General features: G+C 37.2%; 1 protein-coding gene across 8 annotated transcripts in view; it reads right to left on the reverse strand.

The window, feature by feature from the left end:
* The window catches only part of CACNA2D1 (calcium voltage-gated channel auxiliary subunit alpha2delta 1), a 433,623-nt gene that overhangs the window by 348,049 nt on the left and 62,084 nt on the right, over positions 1-23,490 (reverse strand). For all 8 annotated transcript variants that reach the window (XR_005104430.1, XM_037388977.1, XM_037388979.1 and 5 more), the window contains exon 3: positions 7,984-8,100. Coding sequence is in view for 7 of the 8 variants with exons in the window: in XM_037388977.1 (XP_037244874.1) it covers positions 7,984-8,100 (117 nt within the window). In the remaining variant the exon portion in view is untranslated. The remainder of the gene's footprint in view (positions 1-7,983; positions 8,101-23,490) is intronic.

Consider the following 23,490-nt stretch of genomic DNA (forward strand, 5'->3'; position numbering starts at 1 on the left):
AGGTAAAACTGAGACCTCTTCCCTTCTCTGTTGATTCTACAGGATATCACACCCACACATCAGGAACTAACAGGAAACATGAGTTGCCTCCATCAACTCAAAACCTAGCTCATCACTGCCTTCTAATGTCAAAATCACAGTGTTTACTGTGTCATCATTTGCAAAATAATGAGGGAAGTCAGAATCACAGATTGCCCTCAACTCTAGAAGGATCCAAACTACACCTCTGAAGAATGACCTGCTTTTCAGGCAAGGATTCTGGCCCTCACAGTCTGAGAATAAGTGGATTTAACATATTTGAAGAGATTATATTGAAGGTGGAAGGAAGCTGTTACCATCAAAATGTGATTTTTGCACAGATTTTGCTATGGATTGCAGGACTTTAGCCTTGAGATCAGAGGACTTAAATAGGAAAGAAAAGAACTGAGTTGCAGATCCTCCTCCCTGTTCAAATGTTTTGTCTATTTACCTTTTAGATTAGAAGATAAATGGAAAAATACACATTTCCCATACGCACATAGATGCAATTGTAACATAACTGTACAAATGTGTTCAGATCCAGATACGTATCCATATGTATACACAGATATTTTCAGCTAGAGACCTAGCCCAAGTCCTCATGGAGCGATTACCTCTAAGCTTTAGAATACCATGTGATGTGGTGGATTCCATTAGGTGTGACTATGTAGGCTTCTTTGGAATTTCAAGTGGAGCTCAGGAGACCAGTGGCTGAGTTGCAACAGAGCTCAAAAGCAGTGGATGCTGCCCACTGTAAGTTCTGCCAAATGAGCGGTCAACTCAAATTTCTCTACAGAGTATTTTTAGTATTAAATATACTAAATATTTATTATATAATTATATTATATATATATAATTATATAATATTAAATATACTAAATATAAATAATAAATATACAGAGTATATTTAGAGTATTATAGAGTGAAATCTTGTCAGTATAGGCAATTAGCAGACCAGAAGATGGGTGCCCCAGAGAGTTTTAAGGATGTTAGGTTGGATTTAGTCATCCAAACACAACTCAAGAGTTTTGGATCCCTTCCAAAAACCAGTAGTATCAAGCACACCTACAAAATTTATTTCAGTTTTATAGGTCTTCCAGGCCACAGAAAAATTCCCAACCCTATTTAAAGTGCACCGCATCTCTGCCCAGGAATCTCAAAATACGTTATAACACATGTTTATTTAAACTTCCCAGTTGTATTGTGAGACACTGAAGCCTTATTTCAGGCGGGCAGGGAAATACTAAGAGATCTGGACACATTTTCACAGCTGTGTTGAAATTGCATCTAAACTAGCAGATAAACATTCTGAACTCCTCATTCACAGACACAGTTGTGCACCTTGGACACTTCCCAACAGAACGTAGAGGGAACCTGTCTCCTAGCATACAATCTGTGCCTCAGTTTCCATGGAAACTCAGTTTCCTCAGATTTCAAAAAAAACAAGGCATAAAGGCTAGAACAAAGGCATAATGTCTTTAGTTGAGATGTCTGAAGAGATCTAGACAATAAGGTGCAAATCTGCATGTAACTCATCTTTGTCTACACAGCCCCCAAGGAACCAAGACTATTGACTAGTAGCCTCCCTTGAATGACCTTAATGCAAGGGTTTAATAGTTAAAGCAAAAACAAATGACCCTACAGCAAAACAAAAAAAAAAATTAAGCAGGAATTTGCCAGTGAAAATATGGATGTCTCTCATTCTCCAGTGAAATGTATTTTAGTGGACCTTGAGTGTTTGCTTCAAAAAACAAATATGCTGTTGCCTTAGAATATGAGCAGTAATGGAAGAAAAGTTTATTAATAAATGCACTGAGTGTACACCACAGTGTTGATAATAACCTAATGACACTGAGGCTTTCCAGAAAGATATTTCACTGTGGAAAAGAAGATTTGCAGGGCAATATGCATACTTCCTAATTTTGGATAGGAGGACAAGTAGGATTCATCTCAAAATATTACACAAACACATAGCCAACAGTTAAAGGATTTGGGACTGCAGAAAGTAATCTTATCTAAGCGTAAAATAAGATGTTTTGATCCTGTTTCAAAATTTTCTGCAGGCTATGCTTGCAAAGACTGTGTTCTTTATTCATCATTTTCTCCCTTAACTTTAATTTTCTATTATCTAAGAGATTCAAACTTGCTTAATCTCTTAAATTCAAATATACCAGCAAAAATGAGTGAGAATGTAAACCAGCAGATTTTCCTGCCATAGAAGATGAAGGTTGCTCCCCAATATCTATTGAGTAATGGGCTGCTCAAATAAGCAAAGGAAGGCCCAGGGCTGCACAGCTAATGACTTCACACTGCACAGGAGTGAAGCTGCACCTTAGATCCAGTGTGCGGCACTGGAGCAAATATTACTTTAACATAAGTCACACTTCATTTCCCTCACAACACAATGCATGAACAGCAAACAAAACCCCAGAACAGACTTTTGCAAAGCACTGAGTTTTTTAAATATACTTTTCTAAAAACCACAATTTGAAATTTTAAATTTGAAAGTGTGACAACAAAAATTAGGATCTTTGCATTACTGAAGCAAACTTAAGCTTACTACAGTATTTTACACAAGTAAGGAAAACTATGCGTCCATCTCATATATTAATGAGTTTAAAAGGGTCTGTTTATATAGACCGTGAGAAAATGTTTGTAACTCCTCAAAACATATTTTATTCATATATTACAATGTCAAGTACCCTATTTAGTATTTCTAGTGATACTCAAATAAATATTACTATCGTCCAAATACAAGTATCCTCACTTTCTTGTATATAGAAAAGTTTTTGTTTAAATTATTTAGTTTCCACCTGAACTGAAAGATTATGATCTATTAGCACAATCTACACAGCTCCAGAAAGCTACAAACTGATGAATGGGGTAGGAACTTTAAAACAGAGGATAACTCTAGTGAAAATGAACACTTTATGTGCCAGACTGCCTAATGGGTTGGGTGTACTATTTATTGGTACACTTGGAAAGGTTGTGTACCTGAAAAACATCTAAGAACCTTTGCAAGTTTTGCCTGTAGTTATTGCAGGACATGTTTTCCATGAATTCCCCACCTGTCTTTCATTACACACCTGGAAATGCAGGTTGCAACCGCAGCACTGCTAGACTGTACACCACCTTTCAGCAAGTACACAGAGACAGAATGTTAAGTTGCCTGTAATACCATAGAATCATAGAATATCTCAAGTTGGAAGGGACCCATAAGGATCAAGTCCAACTCCCTGCTCCTTGTAGGACCATATGTATACCATATGCATATGGAAATACTGTAATATTGAAATAGCATGTGTTCAATAGGGTTTGGCCAGGCAAGTATGCAACAGTAAACAACAGCAAACCACAAAATAAACGCTCACTATTTGAACAACAGGCTCTAATGCAAGACACTCCTCAGCATCCTTGGCTATAAGACTGTTGTTTGCCTGCCTCCCTCCTTACTACTCATACCACTCTTTTCCTCCACTATTCCTTGCTAGAAAATTCTCAGTTTTCTTTTCATCCTGACTTTTTCTTCTATGGTTAATATCGTCTAGTAATAGCTATCTAGAACAGCCCTCTGAGTTCAGATTTGGACTTTACCCCTTCTCCTTCCCCAGCTAGGTAACTATTTCAATGAGCATTTTTAAGCTTCTCCCAAACATAAATTCACACACATGAAAAAATAAAAATAGACTTGTTTTTTCCTTACAGTGAGACAAGTCATCTTTGTCCAGATTTTCATTATAATGCTTTCTCGTACAAACCAGAAATGAAATCACAAAGCTTTCCACATTACTCGGGCCTTTTGTGTGCAATGCACAGAACCACTAATTTTACATTTAAGTCATATGTAGAGAGTTTTCTAGCACAAGGTTGCATGAAAATACAAATAAATTGGAATGCAAGAGTTACTTCTCATTTAAAGGTGATCTTGTAGCTCAAGGGAAGCCAACTTACTATTAGAAAAGTCATCACTAATATTTGCTTATTATACCCTTGCCCAAAGATTGTTTGTGTAGCATGCTTATAGAAAATCATGGCATCCCTGGGGTACGCTAGTCTCTGAACAACGGCACTGTTGATGTCATTCACTGGCACCTTCCTCGTGGCATCACTGGAGGATGTATGATGCTTTTGCATCATACTCTTTTCAGGATTCAGGTCTTAATTAACACGTTGAGTCATATTAGCCCCAATGGTAAAACTTTCTGTGCAATCATTAGTAACAGTTGCATTCAGCTCTACTCCTGATGTCAGAGAAAATATGACCCATCAGATTTAAGACTACTTACATTTCAGATAAGTAATTCAGCCTCACTACATAAAGTTTACAAAATGCCAGTGTAAAGACAGTCCTTGAAAAGAAGAAGAAACAGAAATACACATGGAAAGTCAAGAAATTCTCTTAGCAGAAAATATCAGTTTAGATGCAGGAGATAGAAAGTGTGTCTCCTGTGTATAAAAATAATCCAAAGGAAGATTTAAAATCTGAAATCATTGAAATCTCTGATATATATCTGGGATAGCTACAAATAGAAAAGGCAGTGTAAATATCTGAGCCATTAGGAGCTGATAAGGTTAAATGATAGCACAAGAGAAACCAACATGAGTGATCCGAAGTTAATAACAATGTAGAATATGAGTCAGCAAAGAGATCTGACTAGGACTGAGATTAATAAAAGGGTATTTTTCCCCTTAAGTAATGCTTCTTTGGCCTTTTCCTCTTTTTTTCAGTCAGACCAAGTTGCTGGGTACATAAATATACATCAGAAATACATTTTTAATAGAAATAACAGAATACCCCAGAAGAGCTAGCCTTGACAGTGGTCGAGAGAAATGTCTGAATCAGAAATCAGAAGCTAAATCAAACAATGAAAATATTATTAAAAAGCTTAATCACCTTAACAATAATAAAAATAATATTTAAAAGCTTAAGCCAGTTTTGCTGCTTTGAAAGGTTATACGCACTTTTGAATTCATTGGCTCTGGCTGTGGCTGGCATTTGATACAAAGGGAAAAGTCAGTTTTCTCAGGAATCATCTATGAGCAACCATCCCTAGAAAGTTTTCTTAAGAAATTAATTTTGAAAAATTTGTATTTGTTTAAAAAATGTAGATTTAAAAAAAAAATTAAAAAAATAAAGAAAAAACCAAAGTAGGATATAAAGAGAGAAACTGAATACCACTTGCTTAAAAAAAGCACAGTAGGTTACCATATATACATTTATATATATATATATATATAATTATACATATAAAATTAGGAAATAAAAAATACACAAATTTCACAGAAAGTTTCAGCAAGACAAACTGACAACCTCTGTAAGACGTCTCCATCCTTCTTAAGCTGGAGTAGAGGAATGTTTGTAACAGGTCATTTCAATCACTCTGCTGCAAAAAACGATCTTAGGTATGTGTTGTAATCATGTAATTAATGTTTGTAAAATCTGGTGATTCTGGGGTGGGGTGAGGTGGGTGGGAGAGGTGGGTGATTCAGGGGGGGTGAGGTGGGTGGGAGCGGGGGGGTGTGCGTGTAATTAAAAAAAAAATCAGAGATGTTCCAACACTGAATAGAAGCATCATTGATCAGTATTTAAAGGATGGCAAATCAAATTCAGACATGTGAAGTGTGGGAGGGGAGCTAAGTTATTTTCACCTGTTTGGGCATGAATTTCACTCTGCGTGAAGTGGCCAGATTGATAAAGATGTCATGCAGAAGTCTTGCTGACATGCATCCTGAAATGATAGCATGCAGCTAAAAATAGTAAGTATTGTACATTCATCGCAGCATTGGTAGTAATGGCAACCCCAAGCATTAAAGACATCATGAGTCACACCCTGCAAAATAATAAAATTGTTTTAAAGTCATAAGTCTTTAGCCACTAACACATCTGGAGGACTTTTTATTTGCCTTCAAGATGCATGGACTTGATAATTTAAAATTATCTGAGAAGTTTGGAAGATTTCTTTTAAGAACAACAAAGAGCAACTGGACTGAAGGAACACCCCTCGCCTAATTTAATCTTCTTCTACATCAGGGAATTGAATCATATTACCCTCTTTAAAAAGTGACCATGGGCTTGCCTAAAATGAGGTATGAACCCTTCTTCTTCTACATTCACAGAAAAAAACCTGTTCTGGAATCTTTTCTAAAGTAAGTATGACATACTTATTTAATTTTCATAAGAGTTTTAAGATCAAGCCACCACACCCCCCCACAAACCCCTACATTAATCTTGAATCTCAAGAAAATATAAGATTTGGCTGTTATAACTTAAAAACATCAGACTTGTAAGGGTTAATGGGGAAATGGTGGAAAACCTCATGTGTTCACAAAAGTCTGCAAATGACAAAATATTTTACAATAATAATGCAAAGTCCACAGAGTGCTACATAAACACATGCCCACTGAGTTAAAACAGGAAAACCAAGCAATAAAATAGTATCTATTTTACACTCATTTGACTAAAGCAGAGAAGCTTTGGCCCAGATAACATGGCCCAGATAACACTGATGTATGTGGCATGTTAGGGAAGCTATGGGAACAGGAAAAGTCCACTCCTGCTAAGAACAAAAGGCAGGAAAATGGGTACCTCCTGTGGTACCCATGCACAGACAAGAGACTGAGCAAAATCTCATCACCTGCAAGAAGGGTAGTCCCCAAGACATTGTGCAGCAGCAGTTTCACTCTCAGACCGATTCTTCAGCTGCACGAAACTGTACTGATAAAAGGACTGCTTGGGTGGGACTCGTCTCCCCCAACTTCATAGACTGACATTATAGACATTTACATCGAGGCTCCTCTGACAGAAAGAGTACATCTGGGCTGTAGTTCATCCCATTTTAAAGTCTTATTCGGAACATGTCAGGTCAATCCTGACTGAGAAGTGCCTGTTTTATTCTACTGAACAAAAAAGGAGCTTAGGACGACCAGCTGCGTAGATGTCTACAGTTAGGTGAATTAATCCCTCTTCCTTCTCTCTTTCACTTTAAATGACATGTCCAAACTCATCTGCAAGTTTATGTGGATATGTAATTGCTCAGGGAATCCCAGTCTGCTGTTCCATCCTTTAAACCTATTTCCAATAGCTCCACTCTGCAAAAAGCGTGTTTATGAATTCATCCGGATCCCCCCATGCACGTTTGGTCAGTGTGTTCTGAATACCACTCTGATACAAGTCAGAGTGATGTGAGCAGGAATCCTAAAAAGCAATTACCCAGGTTTGGTGTCTTATAGAAGAGAAAGAGACTGCTGGAAAAAGCACTTTAAAGAAATAGCTACTTCTTATTTAAAGCGTAAAGAAATGTGAGGTTACCATACTGCATGGTTTTCACACTCATAGTTTGAGATTAACTGTGTTGATACAAAACATGCTTGAAATACAGATTAAATTAGCAAGTCAGAAATAGAATAGGTATGGAAATGAGTCTGATTCACACATGGCTACATTTGTTGAAGGAGAACAATTAGTTGCTACCGTCAAGAAAGACTGAGTAAACCAAAAAGACGAAGAGACCAAATATTAACAGATGTAATCAGCAATATAATCAAAATGAACATCATGACTTCAAAGATGCCATTATTTTTAAATCACATTTTAAAAAAGCTCTACTTCTTGTTTCCCCAAGATCACTAGTGACTGTAGAGTACAGTGATCTTCATGTCATAAACATTCACATGCGTCACTTAAAGAAATATTTTCCAATCTATTTATAGCTTGATTTGTTACTTGGCTGTGGTTCCTAACCTGTCCATCAGTATTACAAACATCTGCCCTATGCCAATGACTTAATGAGTTCATTTTCTACCATGAAGTCACAAGCCATCTTTCTACATGTCCTGCCCTGTACACATCAGGCTGACGTTGCCCGTAAGTGCATAGGCAACAAAAATAACCATAAAACCATGTTTCAATAATAAATAACATTTTTTTAAAATGCCAGATAGAAAACCTAACCCATTAGTACTCACCACCAAGGCTTTAGACCTGTTGCTCAGAAGTTTTTCAATGTCTCTGGCTGCAATTTCCACTAGCTGACGAGGGTTGTTGGCTTCTACAGTATACAAATTTTTGTTTTGCAAATAAATCTGTAAGGGGGAAAAATGGAAATAAATCAAAATGGTGACAGACATTCAAAGTAAGCAAAGCTACTTGACAAAACCATCATCAGGCTGTCCTCTGTTCTTACTGGACAGCTTCAGAAAGACCATTGCTAGGAAAATCAAAATGTGCCTTGTGAAATACTTCACCTTTTTGTCTGAGAGGTAGAAGGTGCCACTAAAAATCATTTAATAAATCTTCAAAACTGACTGTTTCTAGTGACAGAGTATTCAGCTGCTAAATGATCAAGTAATCTGATTCCTACAGAGTGCTGAAAGAGAAGTAAAATGGAAATCCTTTAAAATTACTTAAGTAGAAATCACTTATTGCTGAATTTAATTCTTCCTTGAATGCTGAGCAACAAACATACCATTTGCAGTAAAACATTTCAGTTATGCTAATATAATCAGTTTAGTCCCTTATCTATTTATTCATACTATAATGTTAGTATTCATGAGGGAAGAAGAGGAAGAAAACAAATAAGAAAAGAGGAAAAAGGGGAAGAGAAACAAAAAGGGGGAAATGGGGGAAAAATGAAAGGGGAAAAAATGGGGATGGAAGACAAGAAAGGAACTATAATCATGTTGCTCCTTTGTGATGAACAAAGGTTATCACTGTTGAAGAGCCATTAACTGTTTCCAACGCAGAACACATATATATAAAGGGAATCATTTGATTAGTTAAACAAACCCCTACAATGAAATGCACACAACCACAAGATGTAAAGAAAAAAGTAGCAGGAAATCCATTTGCCTATCTCTAGCCTACTAGAACTGGATAAAGAAAAAATATACTAATTGGGGAAATAAAATTAAAAAAAAGCGCAAAAAAAAAAAAAAAAGTGGATACCTTATGGCTAGATGGGCAAATGGGGAAAAGTAATTTATGCAACCAACAGATGGCCTGAGTTTACTCAAGTACTCTGCCTCTCCGCAGCACTGCCTGGTGGGGGCTGTGCTGTCTCCCGAGCAGTAATTTCAAGCACAGGCAGGAACGGGTCCAGCGCTAATGCGCTGGCTCCTGTCCAGCACAAGAACCGAGAAACTGCAGACCAGACTGTGTCTACCAGCCTGGCCAGGTTTCTCGGGTTAAAGCTATGGAGACCTTAAAGAAACTCACCGGAATATGCCTCTGGTGCTTGATGGGTATTTACCACAAATAAATTTCTGACAACTACTGGGCATGTCTCATAAGCTGTCATAGGTTTTCATCATGTTTGAATTTCACAACACTTACGTTGGGTTTGGGTTTTTTTCCTTCAGAAGTACAGTCTATCCTTTCAACTAGTGAGTGAGTAATTGCAATATGCTTTAATTCTTCTTATAGTAGCAATTATTTAAAAAAAACAACACAGTGCATCATGAGCAGAAAACCACTACACAAGAAGATCATTTGTAATTAACTCAGACTATAGTTTGGATATTTCTGAAGTGTTTGATTTTAAAAACTGCTACACAGAAATTTATCTTAGGCATTACACAAAATATCTTTCAAAATATCTTTTCTTTTTTTGACAGATCTTAGTAGTAGAAGTAGCCTATAGGCCAATTATTAATCAACAAAACTGGAAATAAAGACATTTTATTCTACAACTGATCACTAGAGAATTTTACACATTTTTCTCCGAAACACATTTACACGGTCAGCAGTGGGATTCAGAGTTAAACTGACTGCAGTGACCAGAAGAGCCTTACAGTCCTGCAGGCAAGGCAAGAGTAGAAATCAGTTTTCTAGATCCAGATGGTTTGAATCAAGAATGTAAATTTCAGAGAAGTATCTGAATTTGAGTGACCGTCAAATCTTGCAAACTGTCAGGTTTTCCCATCATCAGCAAATATTCACCCTGATCACGTAAGGAACAGACACAGGAATATGGGTGCTACCAGGTGTTCGTGTCTTACTCTTTGAAGAGAAATGTAGTGCCAAAATCTTCAAACTTTGTTCATGACTGTGTGAAGTACACTTGCGTCAAAGGTTACTAAATATATAGAAGAATGGTCACAAGATTTTGCAAATAGGCTAGAAAGATATAAAGTAACTTTCACAGAAGTTTTTAAATAATACTTTTCAAAATCATATTAAAGAATTCATTTATTTTGCTTGTGAAAATGTTTTGTTTTGTTCAATTTTGTTCCTAGTTTCTCTTTTTTTTCAGATTTCTTCATGCAACTGCTTTTCATTTGCTACCAAGTGCTGAAAGCAATACAAAAATTTAAATATAATCCTTTTTCATTTGGGAGTTTCAATTAGGCAAAAAACATCTTAAAATTTGGAGAAAGCAGTAGTTTACTGCAAAGGTGCCATTTCATTGTAATTGGATATTTTACTCAATGTTATAAACAAACATTAAGGAGGCCACAAGCAAAGAAAATACAGAGTAGGGGCACAGGCAAGTAACGCAGGTTTGGAGCAGCTGGAGGACAGGGATAACTTGGAGCCTGTGCTGACCAGCTGTATTATAAGGGTGAGAGCACTGTAGTGCTAATTCTTTGACAGCTTTAAGAGCTTTAGTGAAACATAGTTTCTAACAGGCTCAGCAGAGTTACGGTGATGGTGCTCTGCATCCATCCATGACTTTGCACCCTTACCAATGAGAAACACAAAAGGAATAATTTATTTCAGTCTAGAGCAAAGTTACAGTAAGCCATACTGGTAAGAGATTGAGAACCTGGATTGAAAATCTGCTCTTTCATCCCTGTATCTAATCCATCCTTCTAGCAAATATATGATCCTATGAACCCCCAATTTGAAAGCACTCAAATTTTTCACATCCCCCACTCCTATAGGGAAGTTGTTCCCACACTTCCAAGCTTGAATGGTTTGAAAGCTGCAGACTATCAACGTATGGTCTAAGTGAGTACATTTGCAGGAAAAAAACAAACATTCTCATTTTTCTTCTCCAACACTAGCTATGAGCACAGTTCAAAAGCTTGAATGACTTAACAAGGATCAGCACCACAAGAGACAGGAGTCCTATTCATAATTTAACTTAAAACTTCTATAACAGGCATCGTGGGTCCAACCAGCAACACAGCCTGATTCTGAGGCTGGCTTCACAATCTGTTATTTGTCAGTAATCAAAAAAATAAAAGGAAAAAAATTCAGAACAACCTTCCCAAAAAAGATCCTTTGAGTTTTGCACAAGATCCCACATTGAGTTGAGTCTGTCTTTCTCCTCCTCTTTGTTTTACCCAACCGCAGGGCTCAGAGTACCTATCTCCCTTGCTTCTACCACTGCTGGAAGATTTATCCCACAAGTTCCTAAATGAAAGGCATCAAAAATAACTCAGAACTTCACACACTTTATTTTCCTGAAGGGTAAGACCTGTCTCAGCTACCAAGGAACAGTGTAAGAAATATTCACTAATTATTTAAGACGTGTGTACATAATTTATTTGTTGCCTGCTCCCCTTTAATTCAGCCATGGCACTGCAGCAGTTCAGCACAACACACAGGGAAATGACAATGTACTTTAGGATTTGGCACCCTGTGACAAGATTTCCTTCTCCAAGCCTCCCACCTAGCAGTCAAACACAATTAGCAAAAGCTCATCTCAAATAGCCATAAACGGTCTTATCAGCAAAGGTGTGATCATTCATCTTTCCAAATGCGATTTGGCAGGCTCTGTGGCTTGTTAAGGAAAGCTAATTTGAATACATTTTATTAAATTGCTTTGACCAAGTGAATGGAAGTTTCTGTTGGCTTTTATGTCTAAAATCATTTTTGGTACTTTAATCACTAATGTTTTGCTAAAAGCTCTCCAAATTGTCAGTAAAGCCCTACCACTTCTCACAGAATAAAGCCTCATTGCATGACTAAGTAAAACCTGTAAGGTCATAGCACAAAAAATAATGTTTTCTCTGAATTCAATAGCCATGTACTTCTTTATTCTGGCAAGAATGCATTAAAATTGCTTTCTAAATGCTCCATATTTATTTTGGTATAAAGAACTGCAAGGTTTTAGGCGAGAGAATATGATAGGGAGTCACATTAGGATGAAACAACAAAAGGACCATCACTGAATGTAGTGAAGATTAGAAAAACTGCCAGCTCCTCAGGAGAACATGCCCTTCTCTACCCAGTCTTCAAGGACATGTTTATAAATTTCTCACAAAGAGACATTCTCCATGCTTTCTAAAGGGAAAATCAAACATTTCTGTACAAATTGAGAGAGAACGAATGATGCGCCTGGCTCTTGCTATGTTGTGGCAGGCATTGGGGCCCCCTGTAACATTGAAATTTTATTTCAATGGCCCACATGCTTTATTGCACTCAGAAAAAGTTCCTGAGAGTAATAAATTCTCTGTGGTTTGGATCCGTAGTCTTGGCACTGTTTACACAGACTACCCGAATAACAAGGAATAATAATTCATGTTGAATTAATCTAAACTACAATAGAATTCCTTTGCCTGTTTTTTGTTTGTTTGTTTGTTTTGAAACTGTCAGTCTCCCGGTTTAAGAAAAAACAGAGGTTTTTCTTCAGGCAGTGTTAACCTGGCTGAGGGCCTAAACATGAGGCATGAATATGCCAATCTCAGTTTCATCATCGAATACTTTCATGGACACAGAAATCATATGAGACAAGATCTTCAGAAGTTCAAACCCAGAATTTCAAAAGTTAACCAAAACCACTGTACCTTTTCCTGTCTTGAAATATGCTTTGGAATAGAGAAACAAAATAACTCAACAGTTCAAATAATACCTCTCCATACAAGGCAAATCTATTGATGCTTTTATTATTTCAATACTATTCTCAAGATCACTTAGCTCAGCTAGGCTGATGGGACACCTCTGTCCATGACCAATGCTTTGTAATCAGTCTGGACCAGCTGATGTTTATCATGATGTTAAAACTACAGTTCAAAGCTACTGCTGAGCATGGGATCGCAAATCAACCAAAATATTGTGGTAGGTCTTCCTCCATCTTTTCTGAAAGTCACTACACCAAAATATTAAGAGTGCTTGTGAAATCTTGTGCTAAGTTTTACAAGCTTATAAAGCAATTAACTCATTAAATAATTTTTTTAAAATCCCTCAGAACAGAGCAAAACTTAAATATTTTGTAAACTATTCTCTTCCTGCCCACACCCTACTGTTGGAGAGCATCTCCCGTGGCCAATTCCCCCACTCCTTCCAAAAAGTCTCTTGCTTTCTACCACTACAGGGTACTAATAGGCCTCAATGACCATGACCTGCCTCACTGAGGACCTCCACCCACACCCCTGCCCATGGCCTCCATTTCAGCCCAGTCCTTGGCTACGGGAGAGGTATGCCTGTCTCCAGCACCTAGCCCCTTCAATGGACCTTGACCCCATACTATAGTTAGTCCATCTCCTAGATAGACCCCTCAGATGTATGTTAAATCTTTCCTCCAGACCTGTCTCTTGGATGGATGTTGGACCCACACTGTAGCCTTGTCTCCAGCCTGTTCTTGGCTCCATCTCCTTTTATTCCTGACTGGAGGTCCTGGGAGAAACCTAGATATGGTTCATTGCTCATCATGTCCAACTGCTGACAAACCCTGTTACCAGCATCTAGCACCCTTAAAACTGTGCAGTCGGCGTTCAAAACTCTCCTCCATCCCTGGGTTGAAACTACACAAAGTAAACTACATTATCATGGCATTAATTGCCCAGAACTAGAAGAATTGGTGAACATTTTTCTCAGGCGCTTGCATGACCTAATCTGACACAACACCAAAGCTGGTTCTCTGCAATGTGTAATTCTCTGCTAAAACCAGGAAGAAATGGAGAATGATGCTTGCTCTTTGCTGACGGTTGGGGATTTATGTAGCTTTGGGATTTCTAAACCTAAGGCTTAGCAAGCACCCAAGTCACCTTTATAATTACTGGAAAGAACATGTGCTTCCAGAGGTTTATTCATCCCAATACAAAGCATTTCTATCCACTCTTTACCTAGACAAAGGACAGTTATCTTACAATTCTTGATTGAAGTAAAATCCCTGCCTCATAAATCATATCAGAATATTAAATTAAAAAATAGCTAGTGGGATAACTTAAGAGTTTTTCTAATTTATACATCTACTTCAACTTGGCCCAGGATATTGGTCAGCTCTGAGCTCATTCATTGCTCTCTGTTCTCCCTCTCCCATCCAAAAAAAAAAAACAAACCCAAAACAAAAAAAAAAAACATAGACTGACCCAAAAAAAATTTAGTATTTCATCCTGGGGAGAAAGGAATCATCTCACTTGAAAAAGAAAAATCACAATTCTTACTGAAATTTTGAGTAACGTTAAAATTTTCAAAACAACTATTTTAACAAAATTATATCGTGAAAACATATATATGTGGTATATATATGTGTAACATCCACATATTCATTAATTTTATTTTTTTCTCTTTATCAGTATCATGAAGTTACGTGTCATGATATCTTTTATGTGAGAAAAGCAGAGAGGGGGGGCATTTGACAGATATTCAAACATATGAAGAGATCTGGGGAGCAGGAAAAGTCAGAAAACAGAAATTACACCTTTAATCCAATGCAAGTCATTACTATTGCCAACTTTTTATTACTGCAGATACTCAAAGTTTTACTAGTCACCAAGAACTATATAATCAGAGGCAGCAAATTCTATCTTCTTATTACTGTATCCTATTTCCAAAGTTATATTGATACCTTCTATTTCTATATATGCCAAGGATTGTTTTTTTCTCACAAGACAATTCTTTCCTTTGAATCACAAGCGATCCATTGTGGAACACACTAAAAAATGCTCCTGCCCAAAGAGCATTCTGTATGTTCAAAGAAATCAGTCTGAGCATTTTAAATATGTCTTACTCTCTGCTGCGTGTAATGTATGAGTACAGCTGCTCCCTAGCAACTCACGGATGCCTTCATTCTTGAAATTCATGGCAACAACACAAAGGAAAAAGACCCACCCCAATAGTTCACTTTTGCTGTCGCTTTTCAGAATCACTTGCCTCATCACCAACTGCTGTAAAGGTCTGGGATAACAAGTGACAGGGCAGCTGACATGTTTAAAACCATGACTCATAGTAGTGGTGTACACATTGGGAAAAAAAAATTATCAGAGCTTCTTCATTCTTAAATAAAACATTCAAGGCTGAATTCTGCAAGATAATGGGAACGCTTACTCCTCAGTTAACCTGCGAGAGCGTATAAGCAATGCCAGAGTCAACTGGCTCACTCAGGTGCCCACTCAAAGGAAAGCAGATAATCAGGGATACTTTGTAGGATGGAGTCATCAGACACTGTTGATAATTAACAAAGTAGTCTAGAGGACTTTAAGAAGTAATTTTTGTAATTGACACTGTATTCAAACCTTCATAAAACATGAGTTCAGTTTTATACCTCTGCTACTGTAAAAACATCAAAACCAAATCTAAAATTCCCCCTTTGTGAAGAAAATTGTACTTTAAAGCATTCAATTTTGTTTCATAGTGATAACAATAATGTATTAAGTAACAAAGGCTACATCATTTATTGATTGCACAGCGGGGTTAAGCTCAGGCTTTTAGCTGAGACTGGAGGAGAATGCAAAAATCCCAACTCATGAGTACAGGTACAACAAGTGAATCTTTCTTGTAACAGAAGAACAATAGGAAGAAAGTGTTTCACATTTCTGCTGCATTTCTGGAATATTTTGAGGTGGGCACTTAGGCACTTTCTCCACATGACTTACTTGTAGGACATTTTTTCCTGACTTGGCTGTTCTTAACGCAATTTAACACCTACTGACTCCCTCCCCAAAGGTAATTTTAAGTTGCAGGGAACTAGCAGAGTATTTTTGATGTTTGGTCCTTACCACAGGACTTATTAGGTATAAGTTCATTTTTTTTGTTTTGGTGGTGGGTTTTTTTAAGGAAAATCTTCAATTTGCTCTGAGCTTCTACAAAAAACATCTGAACATGAGCACCAACAGGACAGATTTTATTAGTGTTAAAGCCAATGGAAAATTATAAATGAATCAAGAACAATGCTTTGCTCAAAGATTATCCAGATCATCAAATAGTAATTAAAACAATGGTAATATTCGGCTATCCCTTCCCTTGAGCCTGAGCAAGCCTTGCTAATGCAACCACATATTCTTAGTGACTTACAGCTGATTTTGCTTGCTTGAAGAAGGAACTCTTTCAAAATGTCAGTTTATTGCTAAGGGAGCAGAGGGAAAGTAGCATCTGCAAATAATAAATGAGGCTCCCTGCGTTTTGGCAATCTCTTTATTTCCATTTGAATTACAAAGAGAACTTGCAGATATGATTTCAAATTTCCCAGCCTGCATTTTTAAAACTAATTTAGTTTTCCTGACATCTTGACATTAGTTAGCAATGTGTAAACTCAAAAAAATTTAGTTTGGAGGATTCTATTTTTAATGCCTGTAGCATGTGGTTACACATAGAACATAGCAGTGGCAGTGGTATGCCCCAAATGGGACATACTTTTATAAATACTATGTTATTAAAAAATAATAATGTGTTACTGTATTTTGGGAATCTCTAACCAGACTAACCCATCTCTGACATTATTTTAATTCTGGTAAATGGACTTCTACTTCTCAATGAATACGTGAAATGCCCATATTTCACTGCACCAACTCCTTCATAATTTTGTTCTAGAACTAATCCTGACCTCACTTCCCTTCACTACACCCTACTCAGACAGCAAACTGGTGTCCTAGCCTTAGGGATGAGGCAAAATGCACAAGTGTAAATTGTGTACAACAGCCAATTTATGCTTAGAAAGAATTCAAGCATTTCAGAGCACCAGCCTCATGTACAGCCAAACTTTCAGATGAACTATCTATTTCATTACACATTCCTAGGGGCATTTAAAAAAAATGGGAGTTGCTTCCTTGCTTTCTGATCTTTCTCCTTCTCCTTAGAAAAACAATGTAACAAAACTGCACTTTTGTGGAAAACTGCAGTTGTAGACCTACCACAACCACTCATAAAACCAGCCTGAACTCAGGGAAGTTTCAGCAAATATAAAACTGTTAATGTGATGAGGATACAAGAAGTGCTTCAACAACTTCAAAACACCAGTTTTGTTTAAATTTTCATTTCAAGATGACATCAAAGTTTACTTGTATTTATTTTATATGGGTAAATTCTTCTCTATTTTATTTTGTGTTTTAAAAAAAAAGCAGTTTAGTCTTTTGTTACATTGAGGACAACAAAAAGAGAGAAAAGGAGAAAAGAAAGGATACTCCTACTTTTGAGATCAGTCACAGTCAGCCTCACTGGGTATCACAATTTATTGTATGAATATGAAAGTTTCCTTAATTCCCATGTTTGACTCATTTAAGCACTTGCTTTCCTTTCCTAGAGCACTAGAGAGTACAGCCAGGGCACACAGCAAACAGTTTTACAGCTGCACAAGTTGTACCTACAAGTGTTGTGGTATTATTTACGTTTTCCATTTCCAGGGGTGAAGAAAGATGGAGATGCACACCAATACATCAATATTTTATAGGTCACAAGTCTCTTAAAATTCAGGGTCAAAACAGCAACAAACTAATCAGAATCTATAGCAATCAGAACTTTCAAATGAAATTCAGACTTATCACGTCCATAGGTAAGACCTCCAAAGAAATATAAACCAAATGTATTAATTTGGGTTGCTGTTCTTAAAAATCAAATTATCTTAAAAAAAAAAAAAAGTTGTCGCATTTCTTCTTATATTTTTCTTAATCATAGAACTCTCCATTACTTCAACCTTCACAAGGGTAAATGTAGTATATCCTGGAATGTGGCCATATATCCCCTAGGTCCACCTGGTAGTTCATCAGAGAATAGCATGAGGTACAAAACTCTGCCTTTGGCTAAAGCATATCCAAACTGAATCCAACCTGATAAATACAGTATTACAAACTTAAGTAAATAAAGCTAGTAAAAATAAATGGAAGTTTCAATTCTATGGATCAGCTCCACTTTTTTAAAATAAATAACTCCCACTTTATATAAAGCCTTTGCTAATTGATCCCATTAACTTTATGATACTAAAGAAACAGCCACAGAAAAAACATGCAGATCACAGACTAATAAGAATGAAAACATTTACTGCTAACTTGTTTGTCAAACCACCTGTTGAAGCAGGAATTTCAGACCACCTGTGGCAGTAAGAAAGACGCATCCAGATAAGAATTTTACATTAAATTCCGGTAAGCTGTTGAAGTCTCCCCTTGCACAGACCTCTATACAGTTAATGAAGAGAACAAGGCAAGCTACATATGATACCTTCTATAGGTAGTAAGTTAGTGGCATGGTAGCATGCCTCTATCTGTAGAGCCTCTAGAACATAACACTAACTTAGCTAAAATCTGTAATGAGTCCAGTGGAAAACTACCCCTGGGTTATAATTTCTTCTGGCAGAAGAAAGCTTTCCTGAACATCCCTGCTCCAGGGCAGTTCAGATCAGAGACCAGTCTCTCTTACAAGTCACTCATCTCAGTTAAACTCTAGAGACTGATCCAAGACCTGAAAAGCTAAAAGCATGGACTGGGAATCTGCTGCCAATCTGAGTGCTTCAGCAGACTCGCACCATCTGTGCATTAGGCACAGAGACCTCACACTGAGCAATGGATGAAATGTGCTCATACAGAACCTCGGCTGGGTGTTCCACAAGAAAGAGCTAATTATTATAAAACAGCATTCAAAAGATTAAATAAATAAAAAATTTTCTGACAGTTGCTGGTGGATTTATTCTGTGAATGGAACTCATTGCCACATACCAAATATCCGCAAGTAGCTCTCTTTCCTTTTGGAGGAAGAAACAGTATTTCTATCTTGGTATGAATATCATTTAAAGGCCAAGTCAGTCTATATGGGTTCACTCTACAGCTCCTGGGACTGCAATAACAGCATGCCTCATGAACATCATGCATGGATTGGTTTTGCAGTGATGTATCAAAAAGGAAACAGATTCAAAGACTAGATTTCCTTGGAACTGCCTCTCTATCTGCTGTTTCGTTCAATTATGCTATTGCTTGAAAAGGTTACGCTGCACAAGATGGCAAATTTTTTGCCATTAACAGTCATAGCAAAGCTCCAGTGTGTTTGTCACGTCAAAGCTCTTCACACAGACTCACATTTTTAATACACTGTTTATGTAAAAGAGGATTCTCTTCAATCAGTTTGGAACAGACAATGTTACGCATTGCTATAAGGCATGTTCTCTACACTGAGGTCTTCCTTTCTGGGTACTGTAGGGATCCCTCCCTCCTGTCTCCTGTCCCTAGAGGTATTTTTGGAGCTGGAAATCAGAAGCATACTTGTAGTTTATTAGATTAAAAGAGCTGTCAATTAGCTTAGTCATGGGTCCTTGCTGTGAAAGGTCTATGTATAAATGGAAGCTGCGCATACTTCCATCAAAATGGGACCATGTAGTAGTTCAGTAGGCTCTTTACCTTTTTTTTTTTTTTTTTGCATGCTGAGGTAACCATTTGTAGGTAAAGAATGTGACTTTACACTTTGTGCATTTTTTTTTGTCTTTACTAAAACAAAATGTTTACTGATAAATGAAGCCAGTGAGATCAGATGTAGCAAAATAAATATTGAAGTTACATCTATTAAACTACTGTCCATTCCTTCTTATTTTTTACTAAAAGTCTGTTTGCTCTGTACAAATCACATAGCATTCACACGAAAGCACCTTCATACTACCTGACAGCACAGAGTTCACAAGTACGCCAAAGGTACATGAATCTTTTTAAATTGAAAGGACAACTACATGACTATTTTGTGGGGTTTTTAATTTAGAAACACAATACTTAAAACATTAAAAGGGCATATACTAAGATGTGCTTTTGCTGAGAGGCATTTAAAGAAGCACATTGGACATCTTGTACCTCCCTAAGAAACATTTTTCCTGTGTATCCCATCTTCCTGCTTTCAAGTCTCAAGTTGATGTATGTACAACTTCTTATAAACATTCCCTTTGCTCTTCTAGGGGTCAAAAAAACCATCTCTTAAATCTGAAAGGATCCAACAAAACCTTTTCAGCCAGGCAACTGCAGCAGCAGTAAGACCAAGCTATAGCCTCTCTTTCTTGTGTAAAAATGTTTGGGTTTTTTCAAAGTACTTTTTACCCACTTGAATTGTAATTTAAATGTTATTAGGCATAAACGTAGAATTAAAGGGAGCCTACTCTTAAGAAAGCTAGAGTTGGACCTTTTGCAGGGGCCTGTAGTGATAGGACAAGGGGTAATGACTAAAAAAACTTAAAAAGGTAGATTTAGATTCGATATTAGGAAGAAATTCTTAACTGTGAGGGTGGTGAGGCACTGGCACAGGCTGCCCAGAGCAGCTGTGGCTGCTCCATCCCTGGAAGTGTTCAAGGCCAGGTTGGATGGGGCTTGGAGCAACCTGGTCTAGTGGAAGGTGTCCCTGCCCCTGGCAGGGGGGGTGGAACTAGATGGTCTTTAAGGTCCCTTCCAACCCAAACCATTCTACAGTTCTGTGATTCTTAGCAAATGTAAATCAGTGTAATCCACTGAAGTCAGCAGAGCTCTGCCAGTTTTCAATGAGATGAGTATTCTGGCAGCTTGAATCCTCACTTCCTGCCTTGTTGAAGCAATCTTTGTATTACTGTAATGAGGATTACACGGGTATTAAATCCAGGCTGGAGTTCTCTCGGAACTCACCTAAACTCCTAATAATGTCAAAAAAAAGCGCAGTATTTAAAAATGTTTTTTTAAGCTATTTTTGGAAACCATTGCCAGATAACATAAATAAAACTTGAAGGACACAAAGAGGAACTACACTTTAAACATGATCAATCTTACTGATAAGAGAACTTACATCTAGATTTTACTAGTATTTGTGTTGATGCATAGCACCAAAGTAGTAATTCACCACAACTAATTCAGAGGAAGAATGATCTGGAGTTAAAATTCTAAATTGAAAAATACAAATCTGAGCTCAACTCTTGGTTGGATCAGGATTCTCTCCGTATGGCAAATATCAATTAGTGAGGAAAGGCACATCTATAAATTGAAGATAATGTTCCCTCTGTGCACCATACTAATAAAACTCAGCTCTCACATGCCTCTCCATCTCCTACACATATCCATTTTTTCTGGCATTCTGCTCTAGCTATACTGGTTTGCTTGGTTAAGGCTATGGATAAGTGTAGCCTCAATGTAGAACTCCTAATCTAATGGCATTCAAACTTACTTTCCCAATTTTGCTTACTATAGGCATTATATTGCGTTCATCATTGCTAATAAGAGAAAAGGTGTGTGAGATGTCCATTGGCATAAACATCTTCATATTTTCAGAAACACAGTTACTGTTAATTTACTAAAGCAATTCTAAAATATTTTCTCTTTTCTAAGATTATGTGGAATATCTATGCATGTATTATCAAGTATTCTTGCTATACAGGTATTTTCAAAAGTTGTGACTAATGAAAGTTGCAATGGCTCTATTATATGTGCGAAAGTGGCAGAGTGGTTAGTGACTAGGACAAGATTGTGATTCCAAGTGACTGTAAGAAATTTGTCAATGAACAAAAAGAAAATGGAATTCTTCTGAGAAGATTCCTCTCCTTAAACATGATTCCATTAAATTGAGTACATGTTGAATGTAAACACCTTTAATGCAAAAAATACTCTCCCTAGATATATCTACATTCACACTGCAGAATAATCAGATTTTTATGTAGGTACTGATCCCAACAGTTCTGCTATTCACCTAAGTCCCTCACTTGAGTTTAATGGCATTTTAGATTTTAAGGTCTCCCAATTAAAAAAAAAAAAACGACAGTTCAGGCAGTCCCTCTCCATAATGGCCAGAAGAAAATATTTCACAGTTCTCCAGAAGAGACCACTGTGTAGCATAATGTCCTGCAGCACAAAAACCCACAGACATCCAACACACATACATGCACATACAGCACCAATGAACCCCGAGATTCCTTCAAGAAGTTATGGAAATACTGTAAACTTGCACAACAAAGCAGCTAATTTAAAAAAAAGCCATTTTTTTAAGAACTAATTTGCTTCAGCTGAAAATGTAGTAATTGTGCTGCTTCAAGAGCTATCTGAGTCACTTTAGAGGTCTTCATAGAAGACTCAAATGTATGAAGCAGACAGATTGTAACTTCAGCTGAACCAGTAGGACTTCTTTCCCCGAGTCCAGGGAGAGGTTGACCAGGCTGTGAGACCGTTTTAATCTGTTACATGTCCTTACTATGAGCTTTAACCTCATCAATTGGTCAAATTAAAATTTAATTTCTCTAGAACAAGGAAACACATTTCTCCTACCAAAAATCTGTCTGACCAAAGTACAGCTTTCCAATCCTACACACTCTGTTACCACAGCTGTCCACAGAAAGTCATGTCTACTATTTTATGATAGAAGGAGCATAGTGCTCCTTCTATTTGTATTAGCCATTCTGCTTTTGGAGGGAAGAGGGGCATTAAAAACAAACAAATGCCTGTCTTTTCTAAAGTTTTCCAAAAACTTGAAGACTACAGACTTGGTCAAAAAAATTCTGGAGTTATATGAAATAGTAAGTCAGAAACAAAGCGGAAAATTCAGTCTGATTTACGTATTTTTAAAGCTTGAGCAACTGAAGGCAAGTTCTGTGAATAAAAGTGACAGGCATGCAAGCATACCGTTTTTAATGTCTTGTAGTCTCCATTTTTCCAAGACTATGGTTTGTTTCAGAAGAGATCTGACTAACATTAACAAGCAGCAAGTAGGGGCTGGGAGGGGGGAAGATGTCATTCAAAAATGGGACAGTGACAATAGCCTGTATACAAGAAGAAAGTGGGAGAGACTGCAAAGCTCACACCTCGTAGGGCTTTGCATTCTCCCTTGCGGGCAAGATAGCTAATTAAAACCTTGTGGCTAGAGAAGGACATCATGCAATTTAGGTCAAACAAACGGCTTTGATATAGACAGATATTTTACATGGAAACATCCCCCCTTTCATGCTTGTAATCCTAGGATTACAAGCACATACTGACTACCTTTGTGGATACCCTCTGAGATAATTATTTGCTTGAAGTGCACTATAAATCTTGGCCTTTTCTGAAAGAAACTTACCTACAGCATTCACAGACTAATGCATTTTTTTCAGCATGAATGTCACTGTGGTATACCTTAAGTGAAGCTGGTAGCACTACATATTATTATGTTTGCCCAACAGTTTTCATTAAAAGACTGTTTTAGCAGCTTGTAAGTTTGCTGAATATTAACTAAAACTAACATTTTCCCCAGGGAAAAAAAGTGAAAGCATCAGTCTCATGGCTTTTCATTATCTACTTTATTATGTGGTCTTTGCATGGAAATGCCAGGCAACAGTTGAGACATTAATACATTGTTTTGCTCAGTTCAGAAATCCTCTGTCACTCTTTTCCCTTTGAAATACCCTATTGCCCCCACAC

Source organism: Falco rusticolus, chromosome 5 (genome assembly GCF_015220075.1).
Source record: "Falco rusticolus isolate bFalRus1 chromosome 5, bFalRus1.pri, whole genome shotgun sequence".
Taxonomy (NCBI): Eukaryota; Metazoa; Chordata; class Aves; order Falconiformes; family Falconidae; genus Falco; species Falco rusticolus.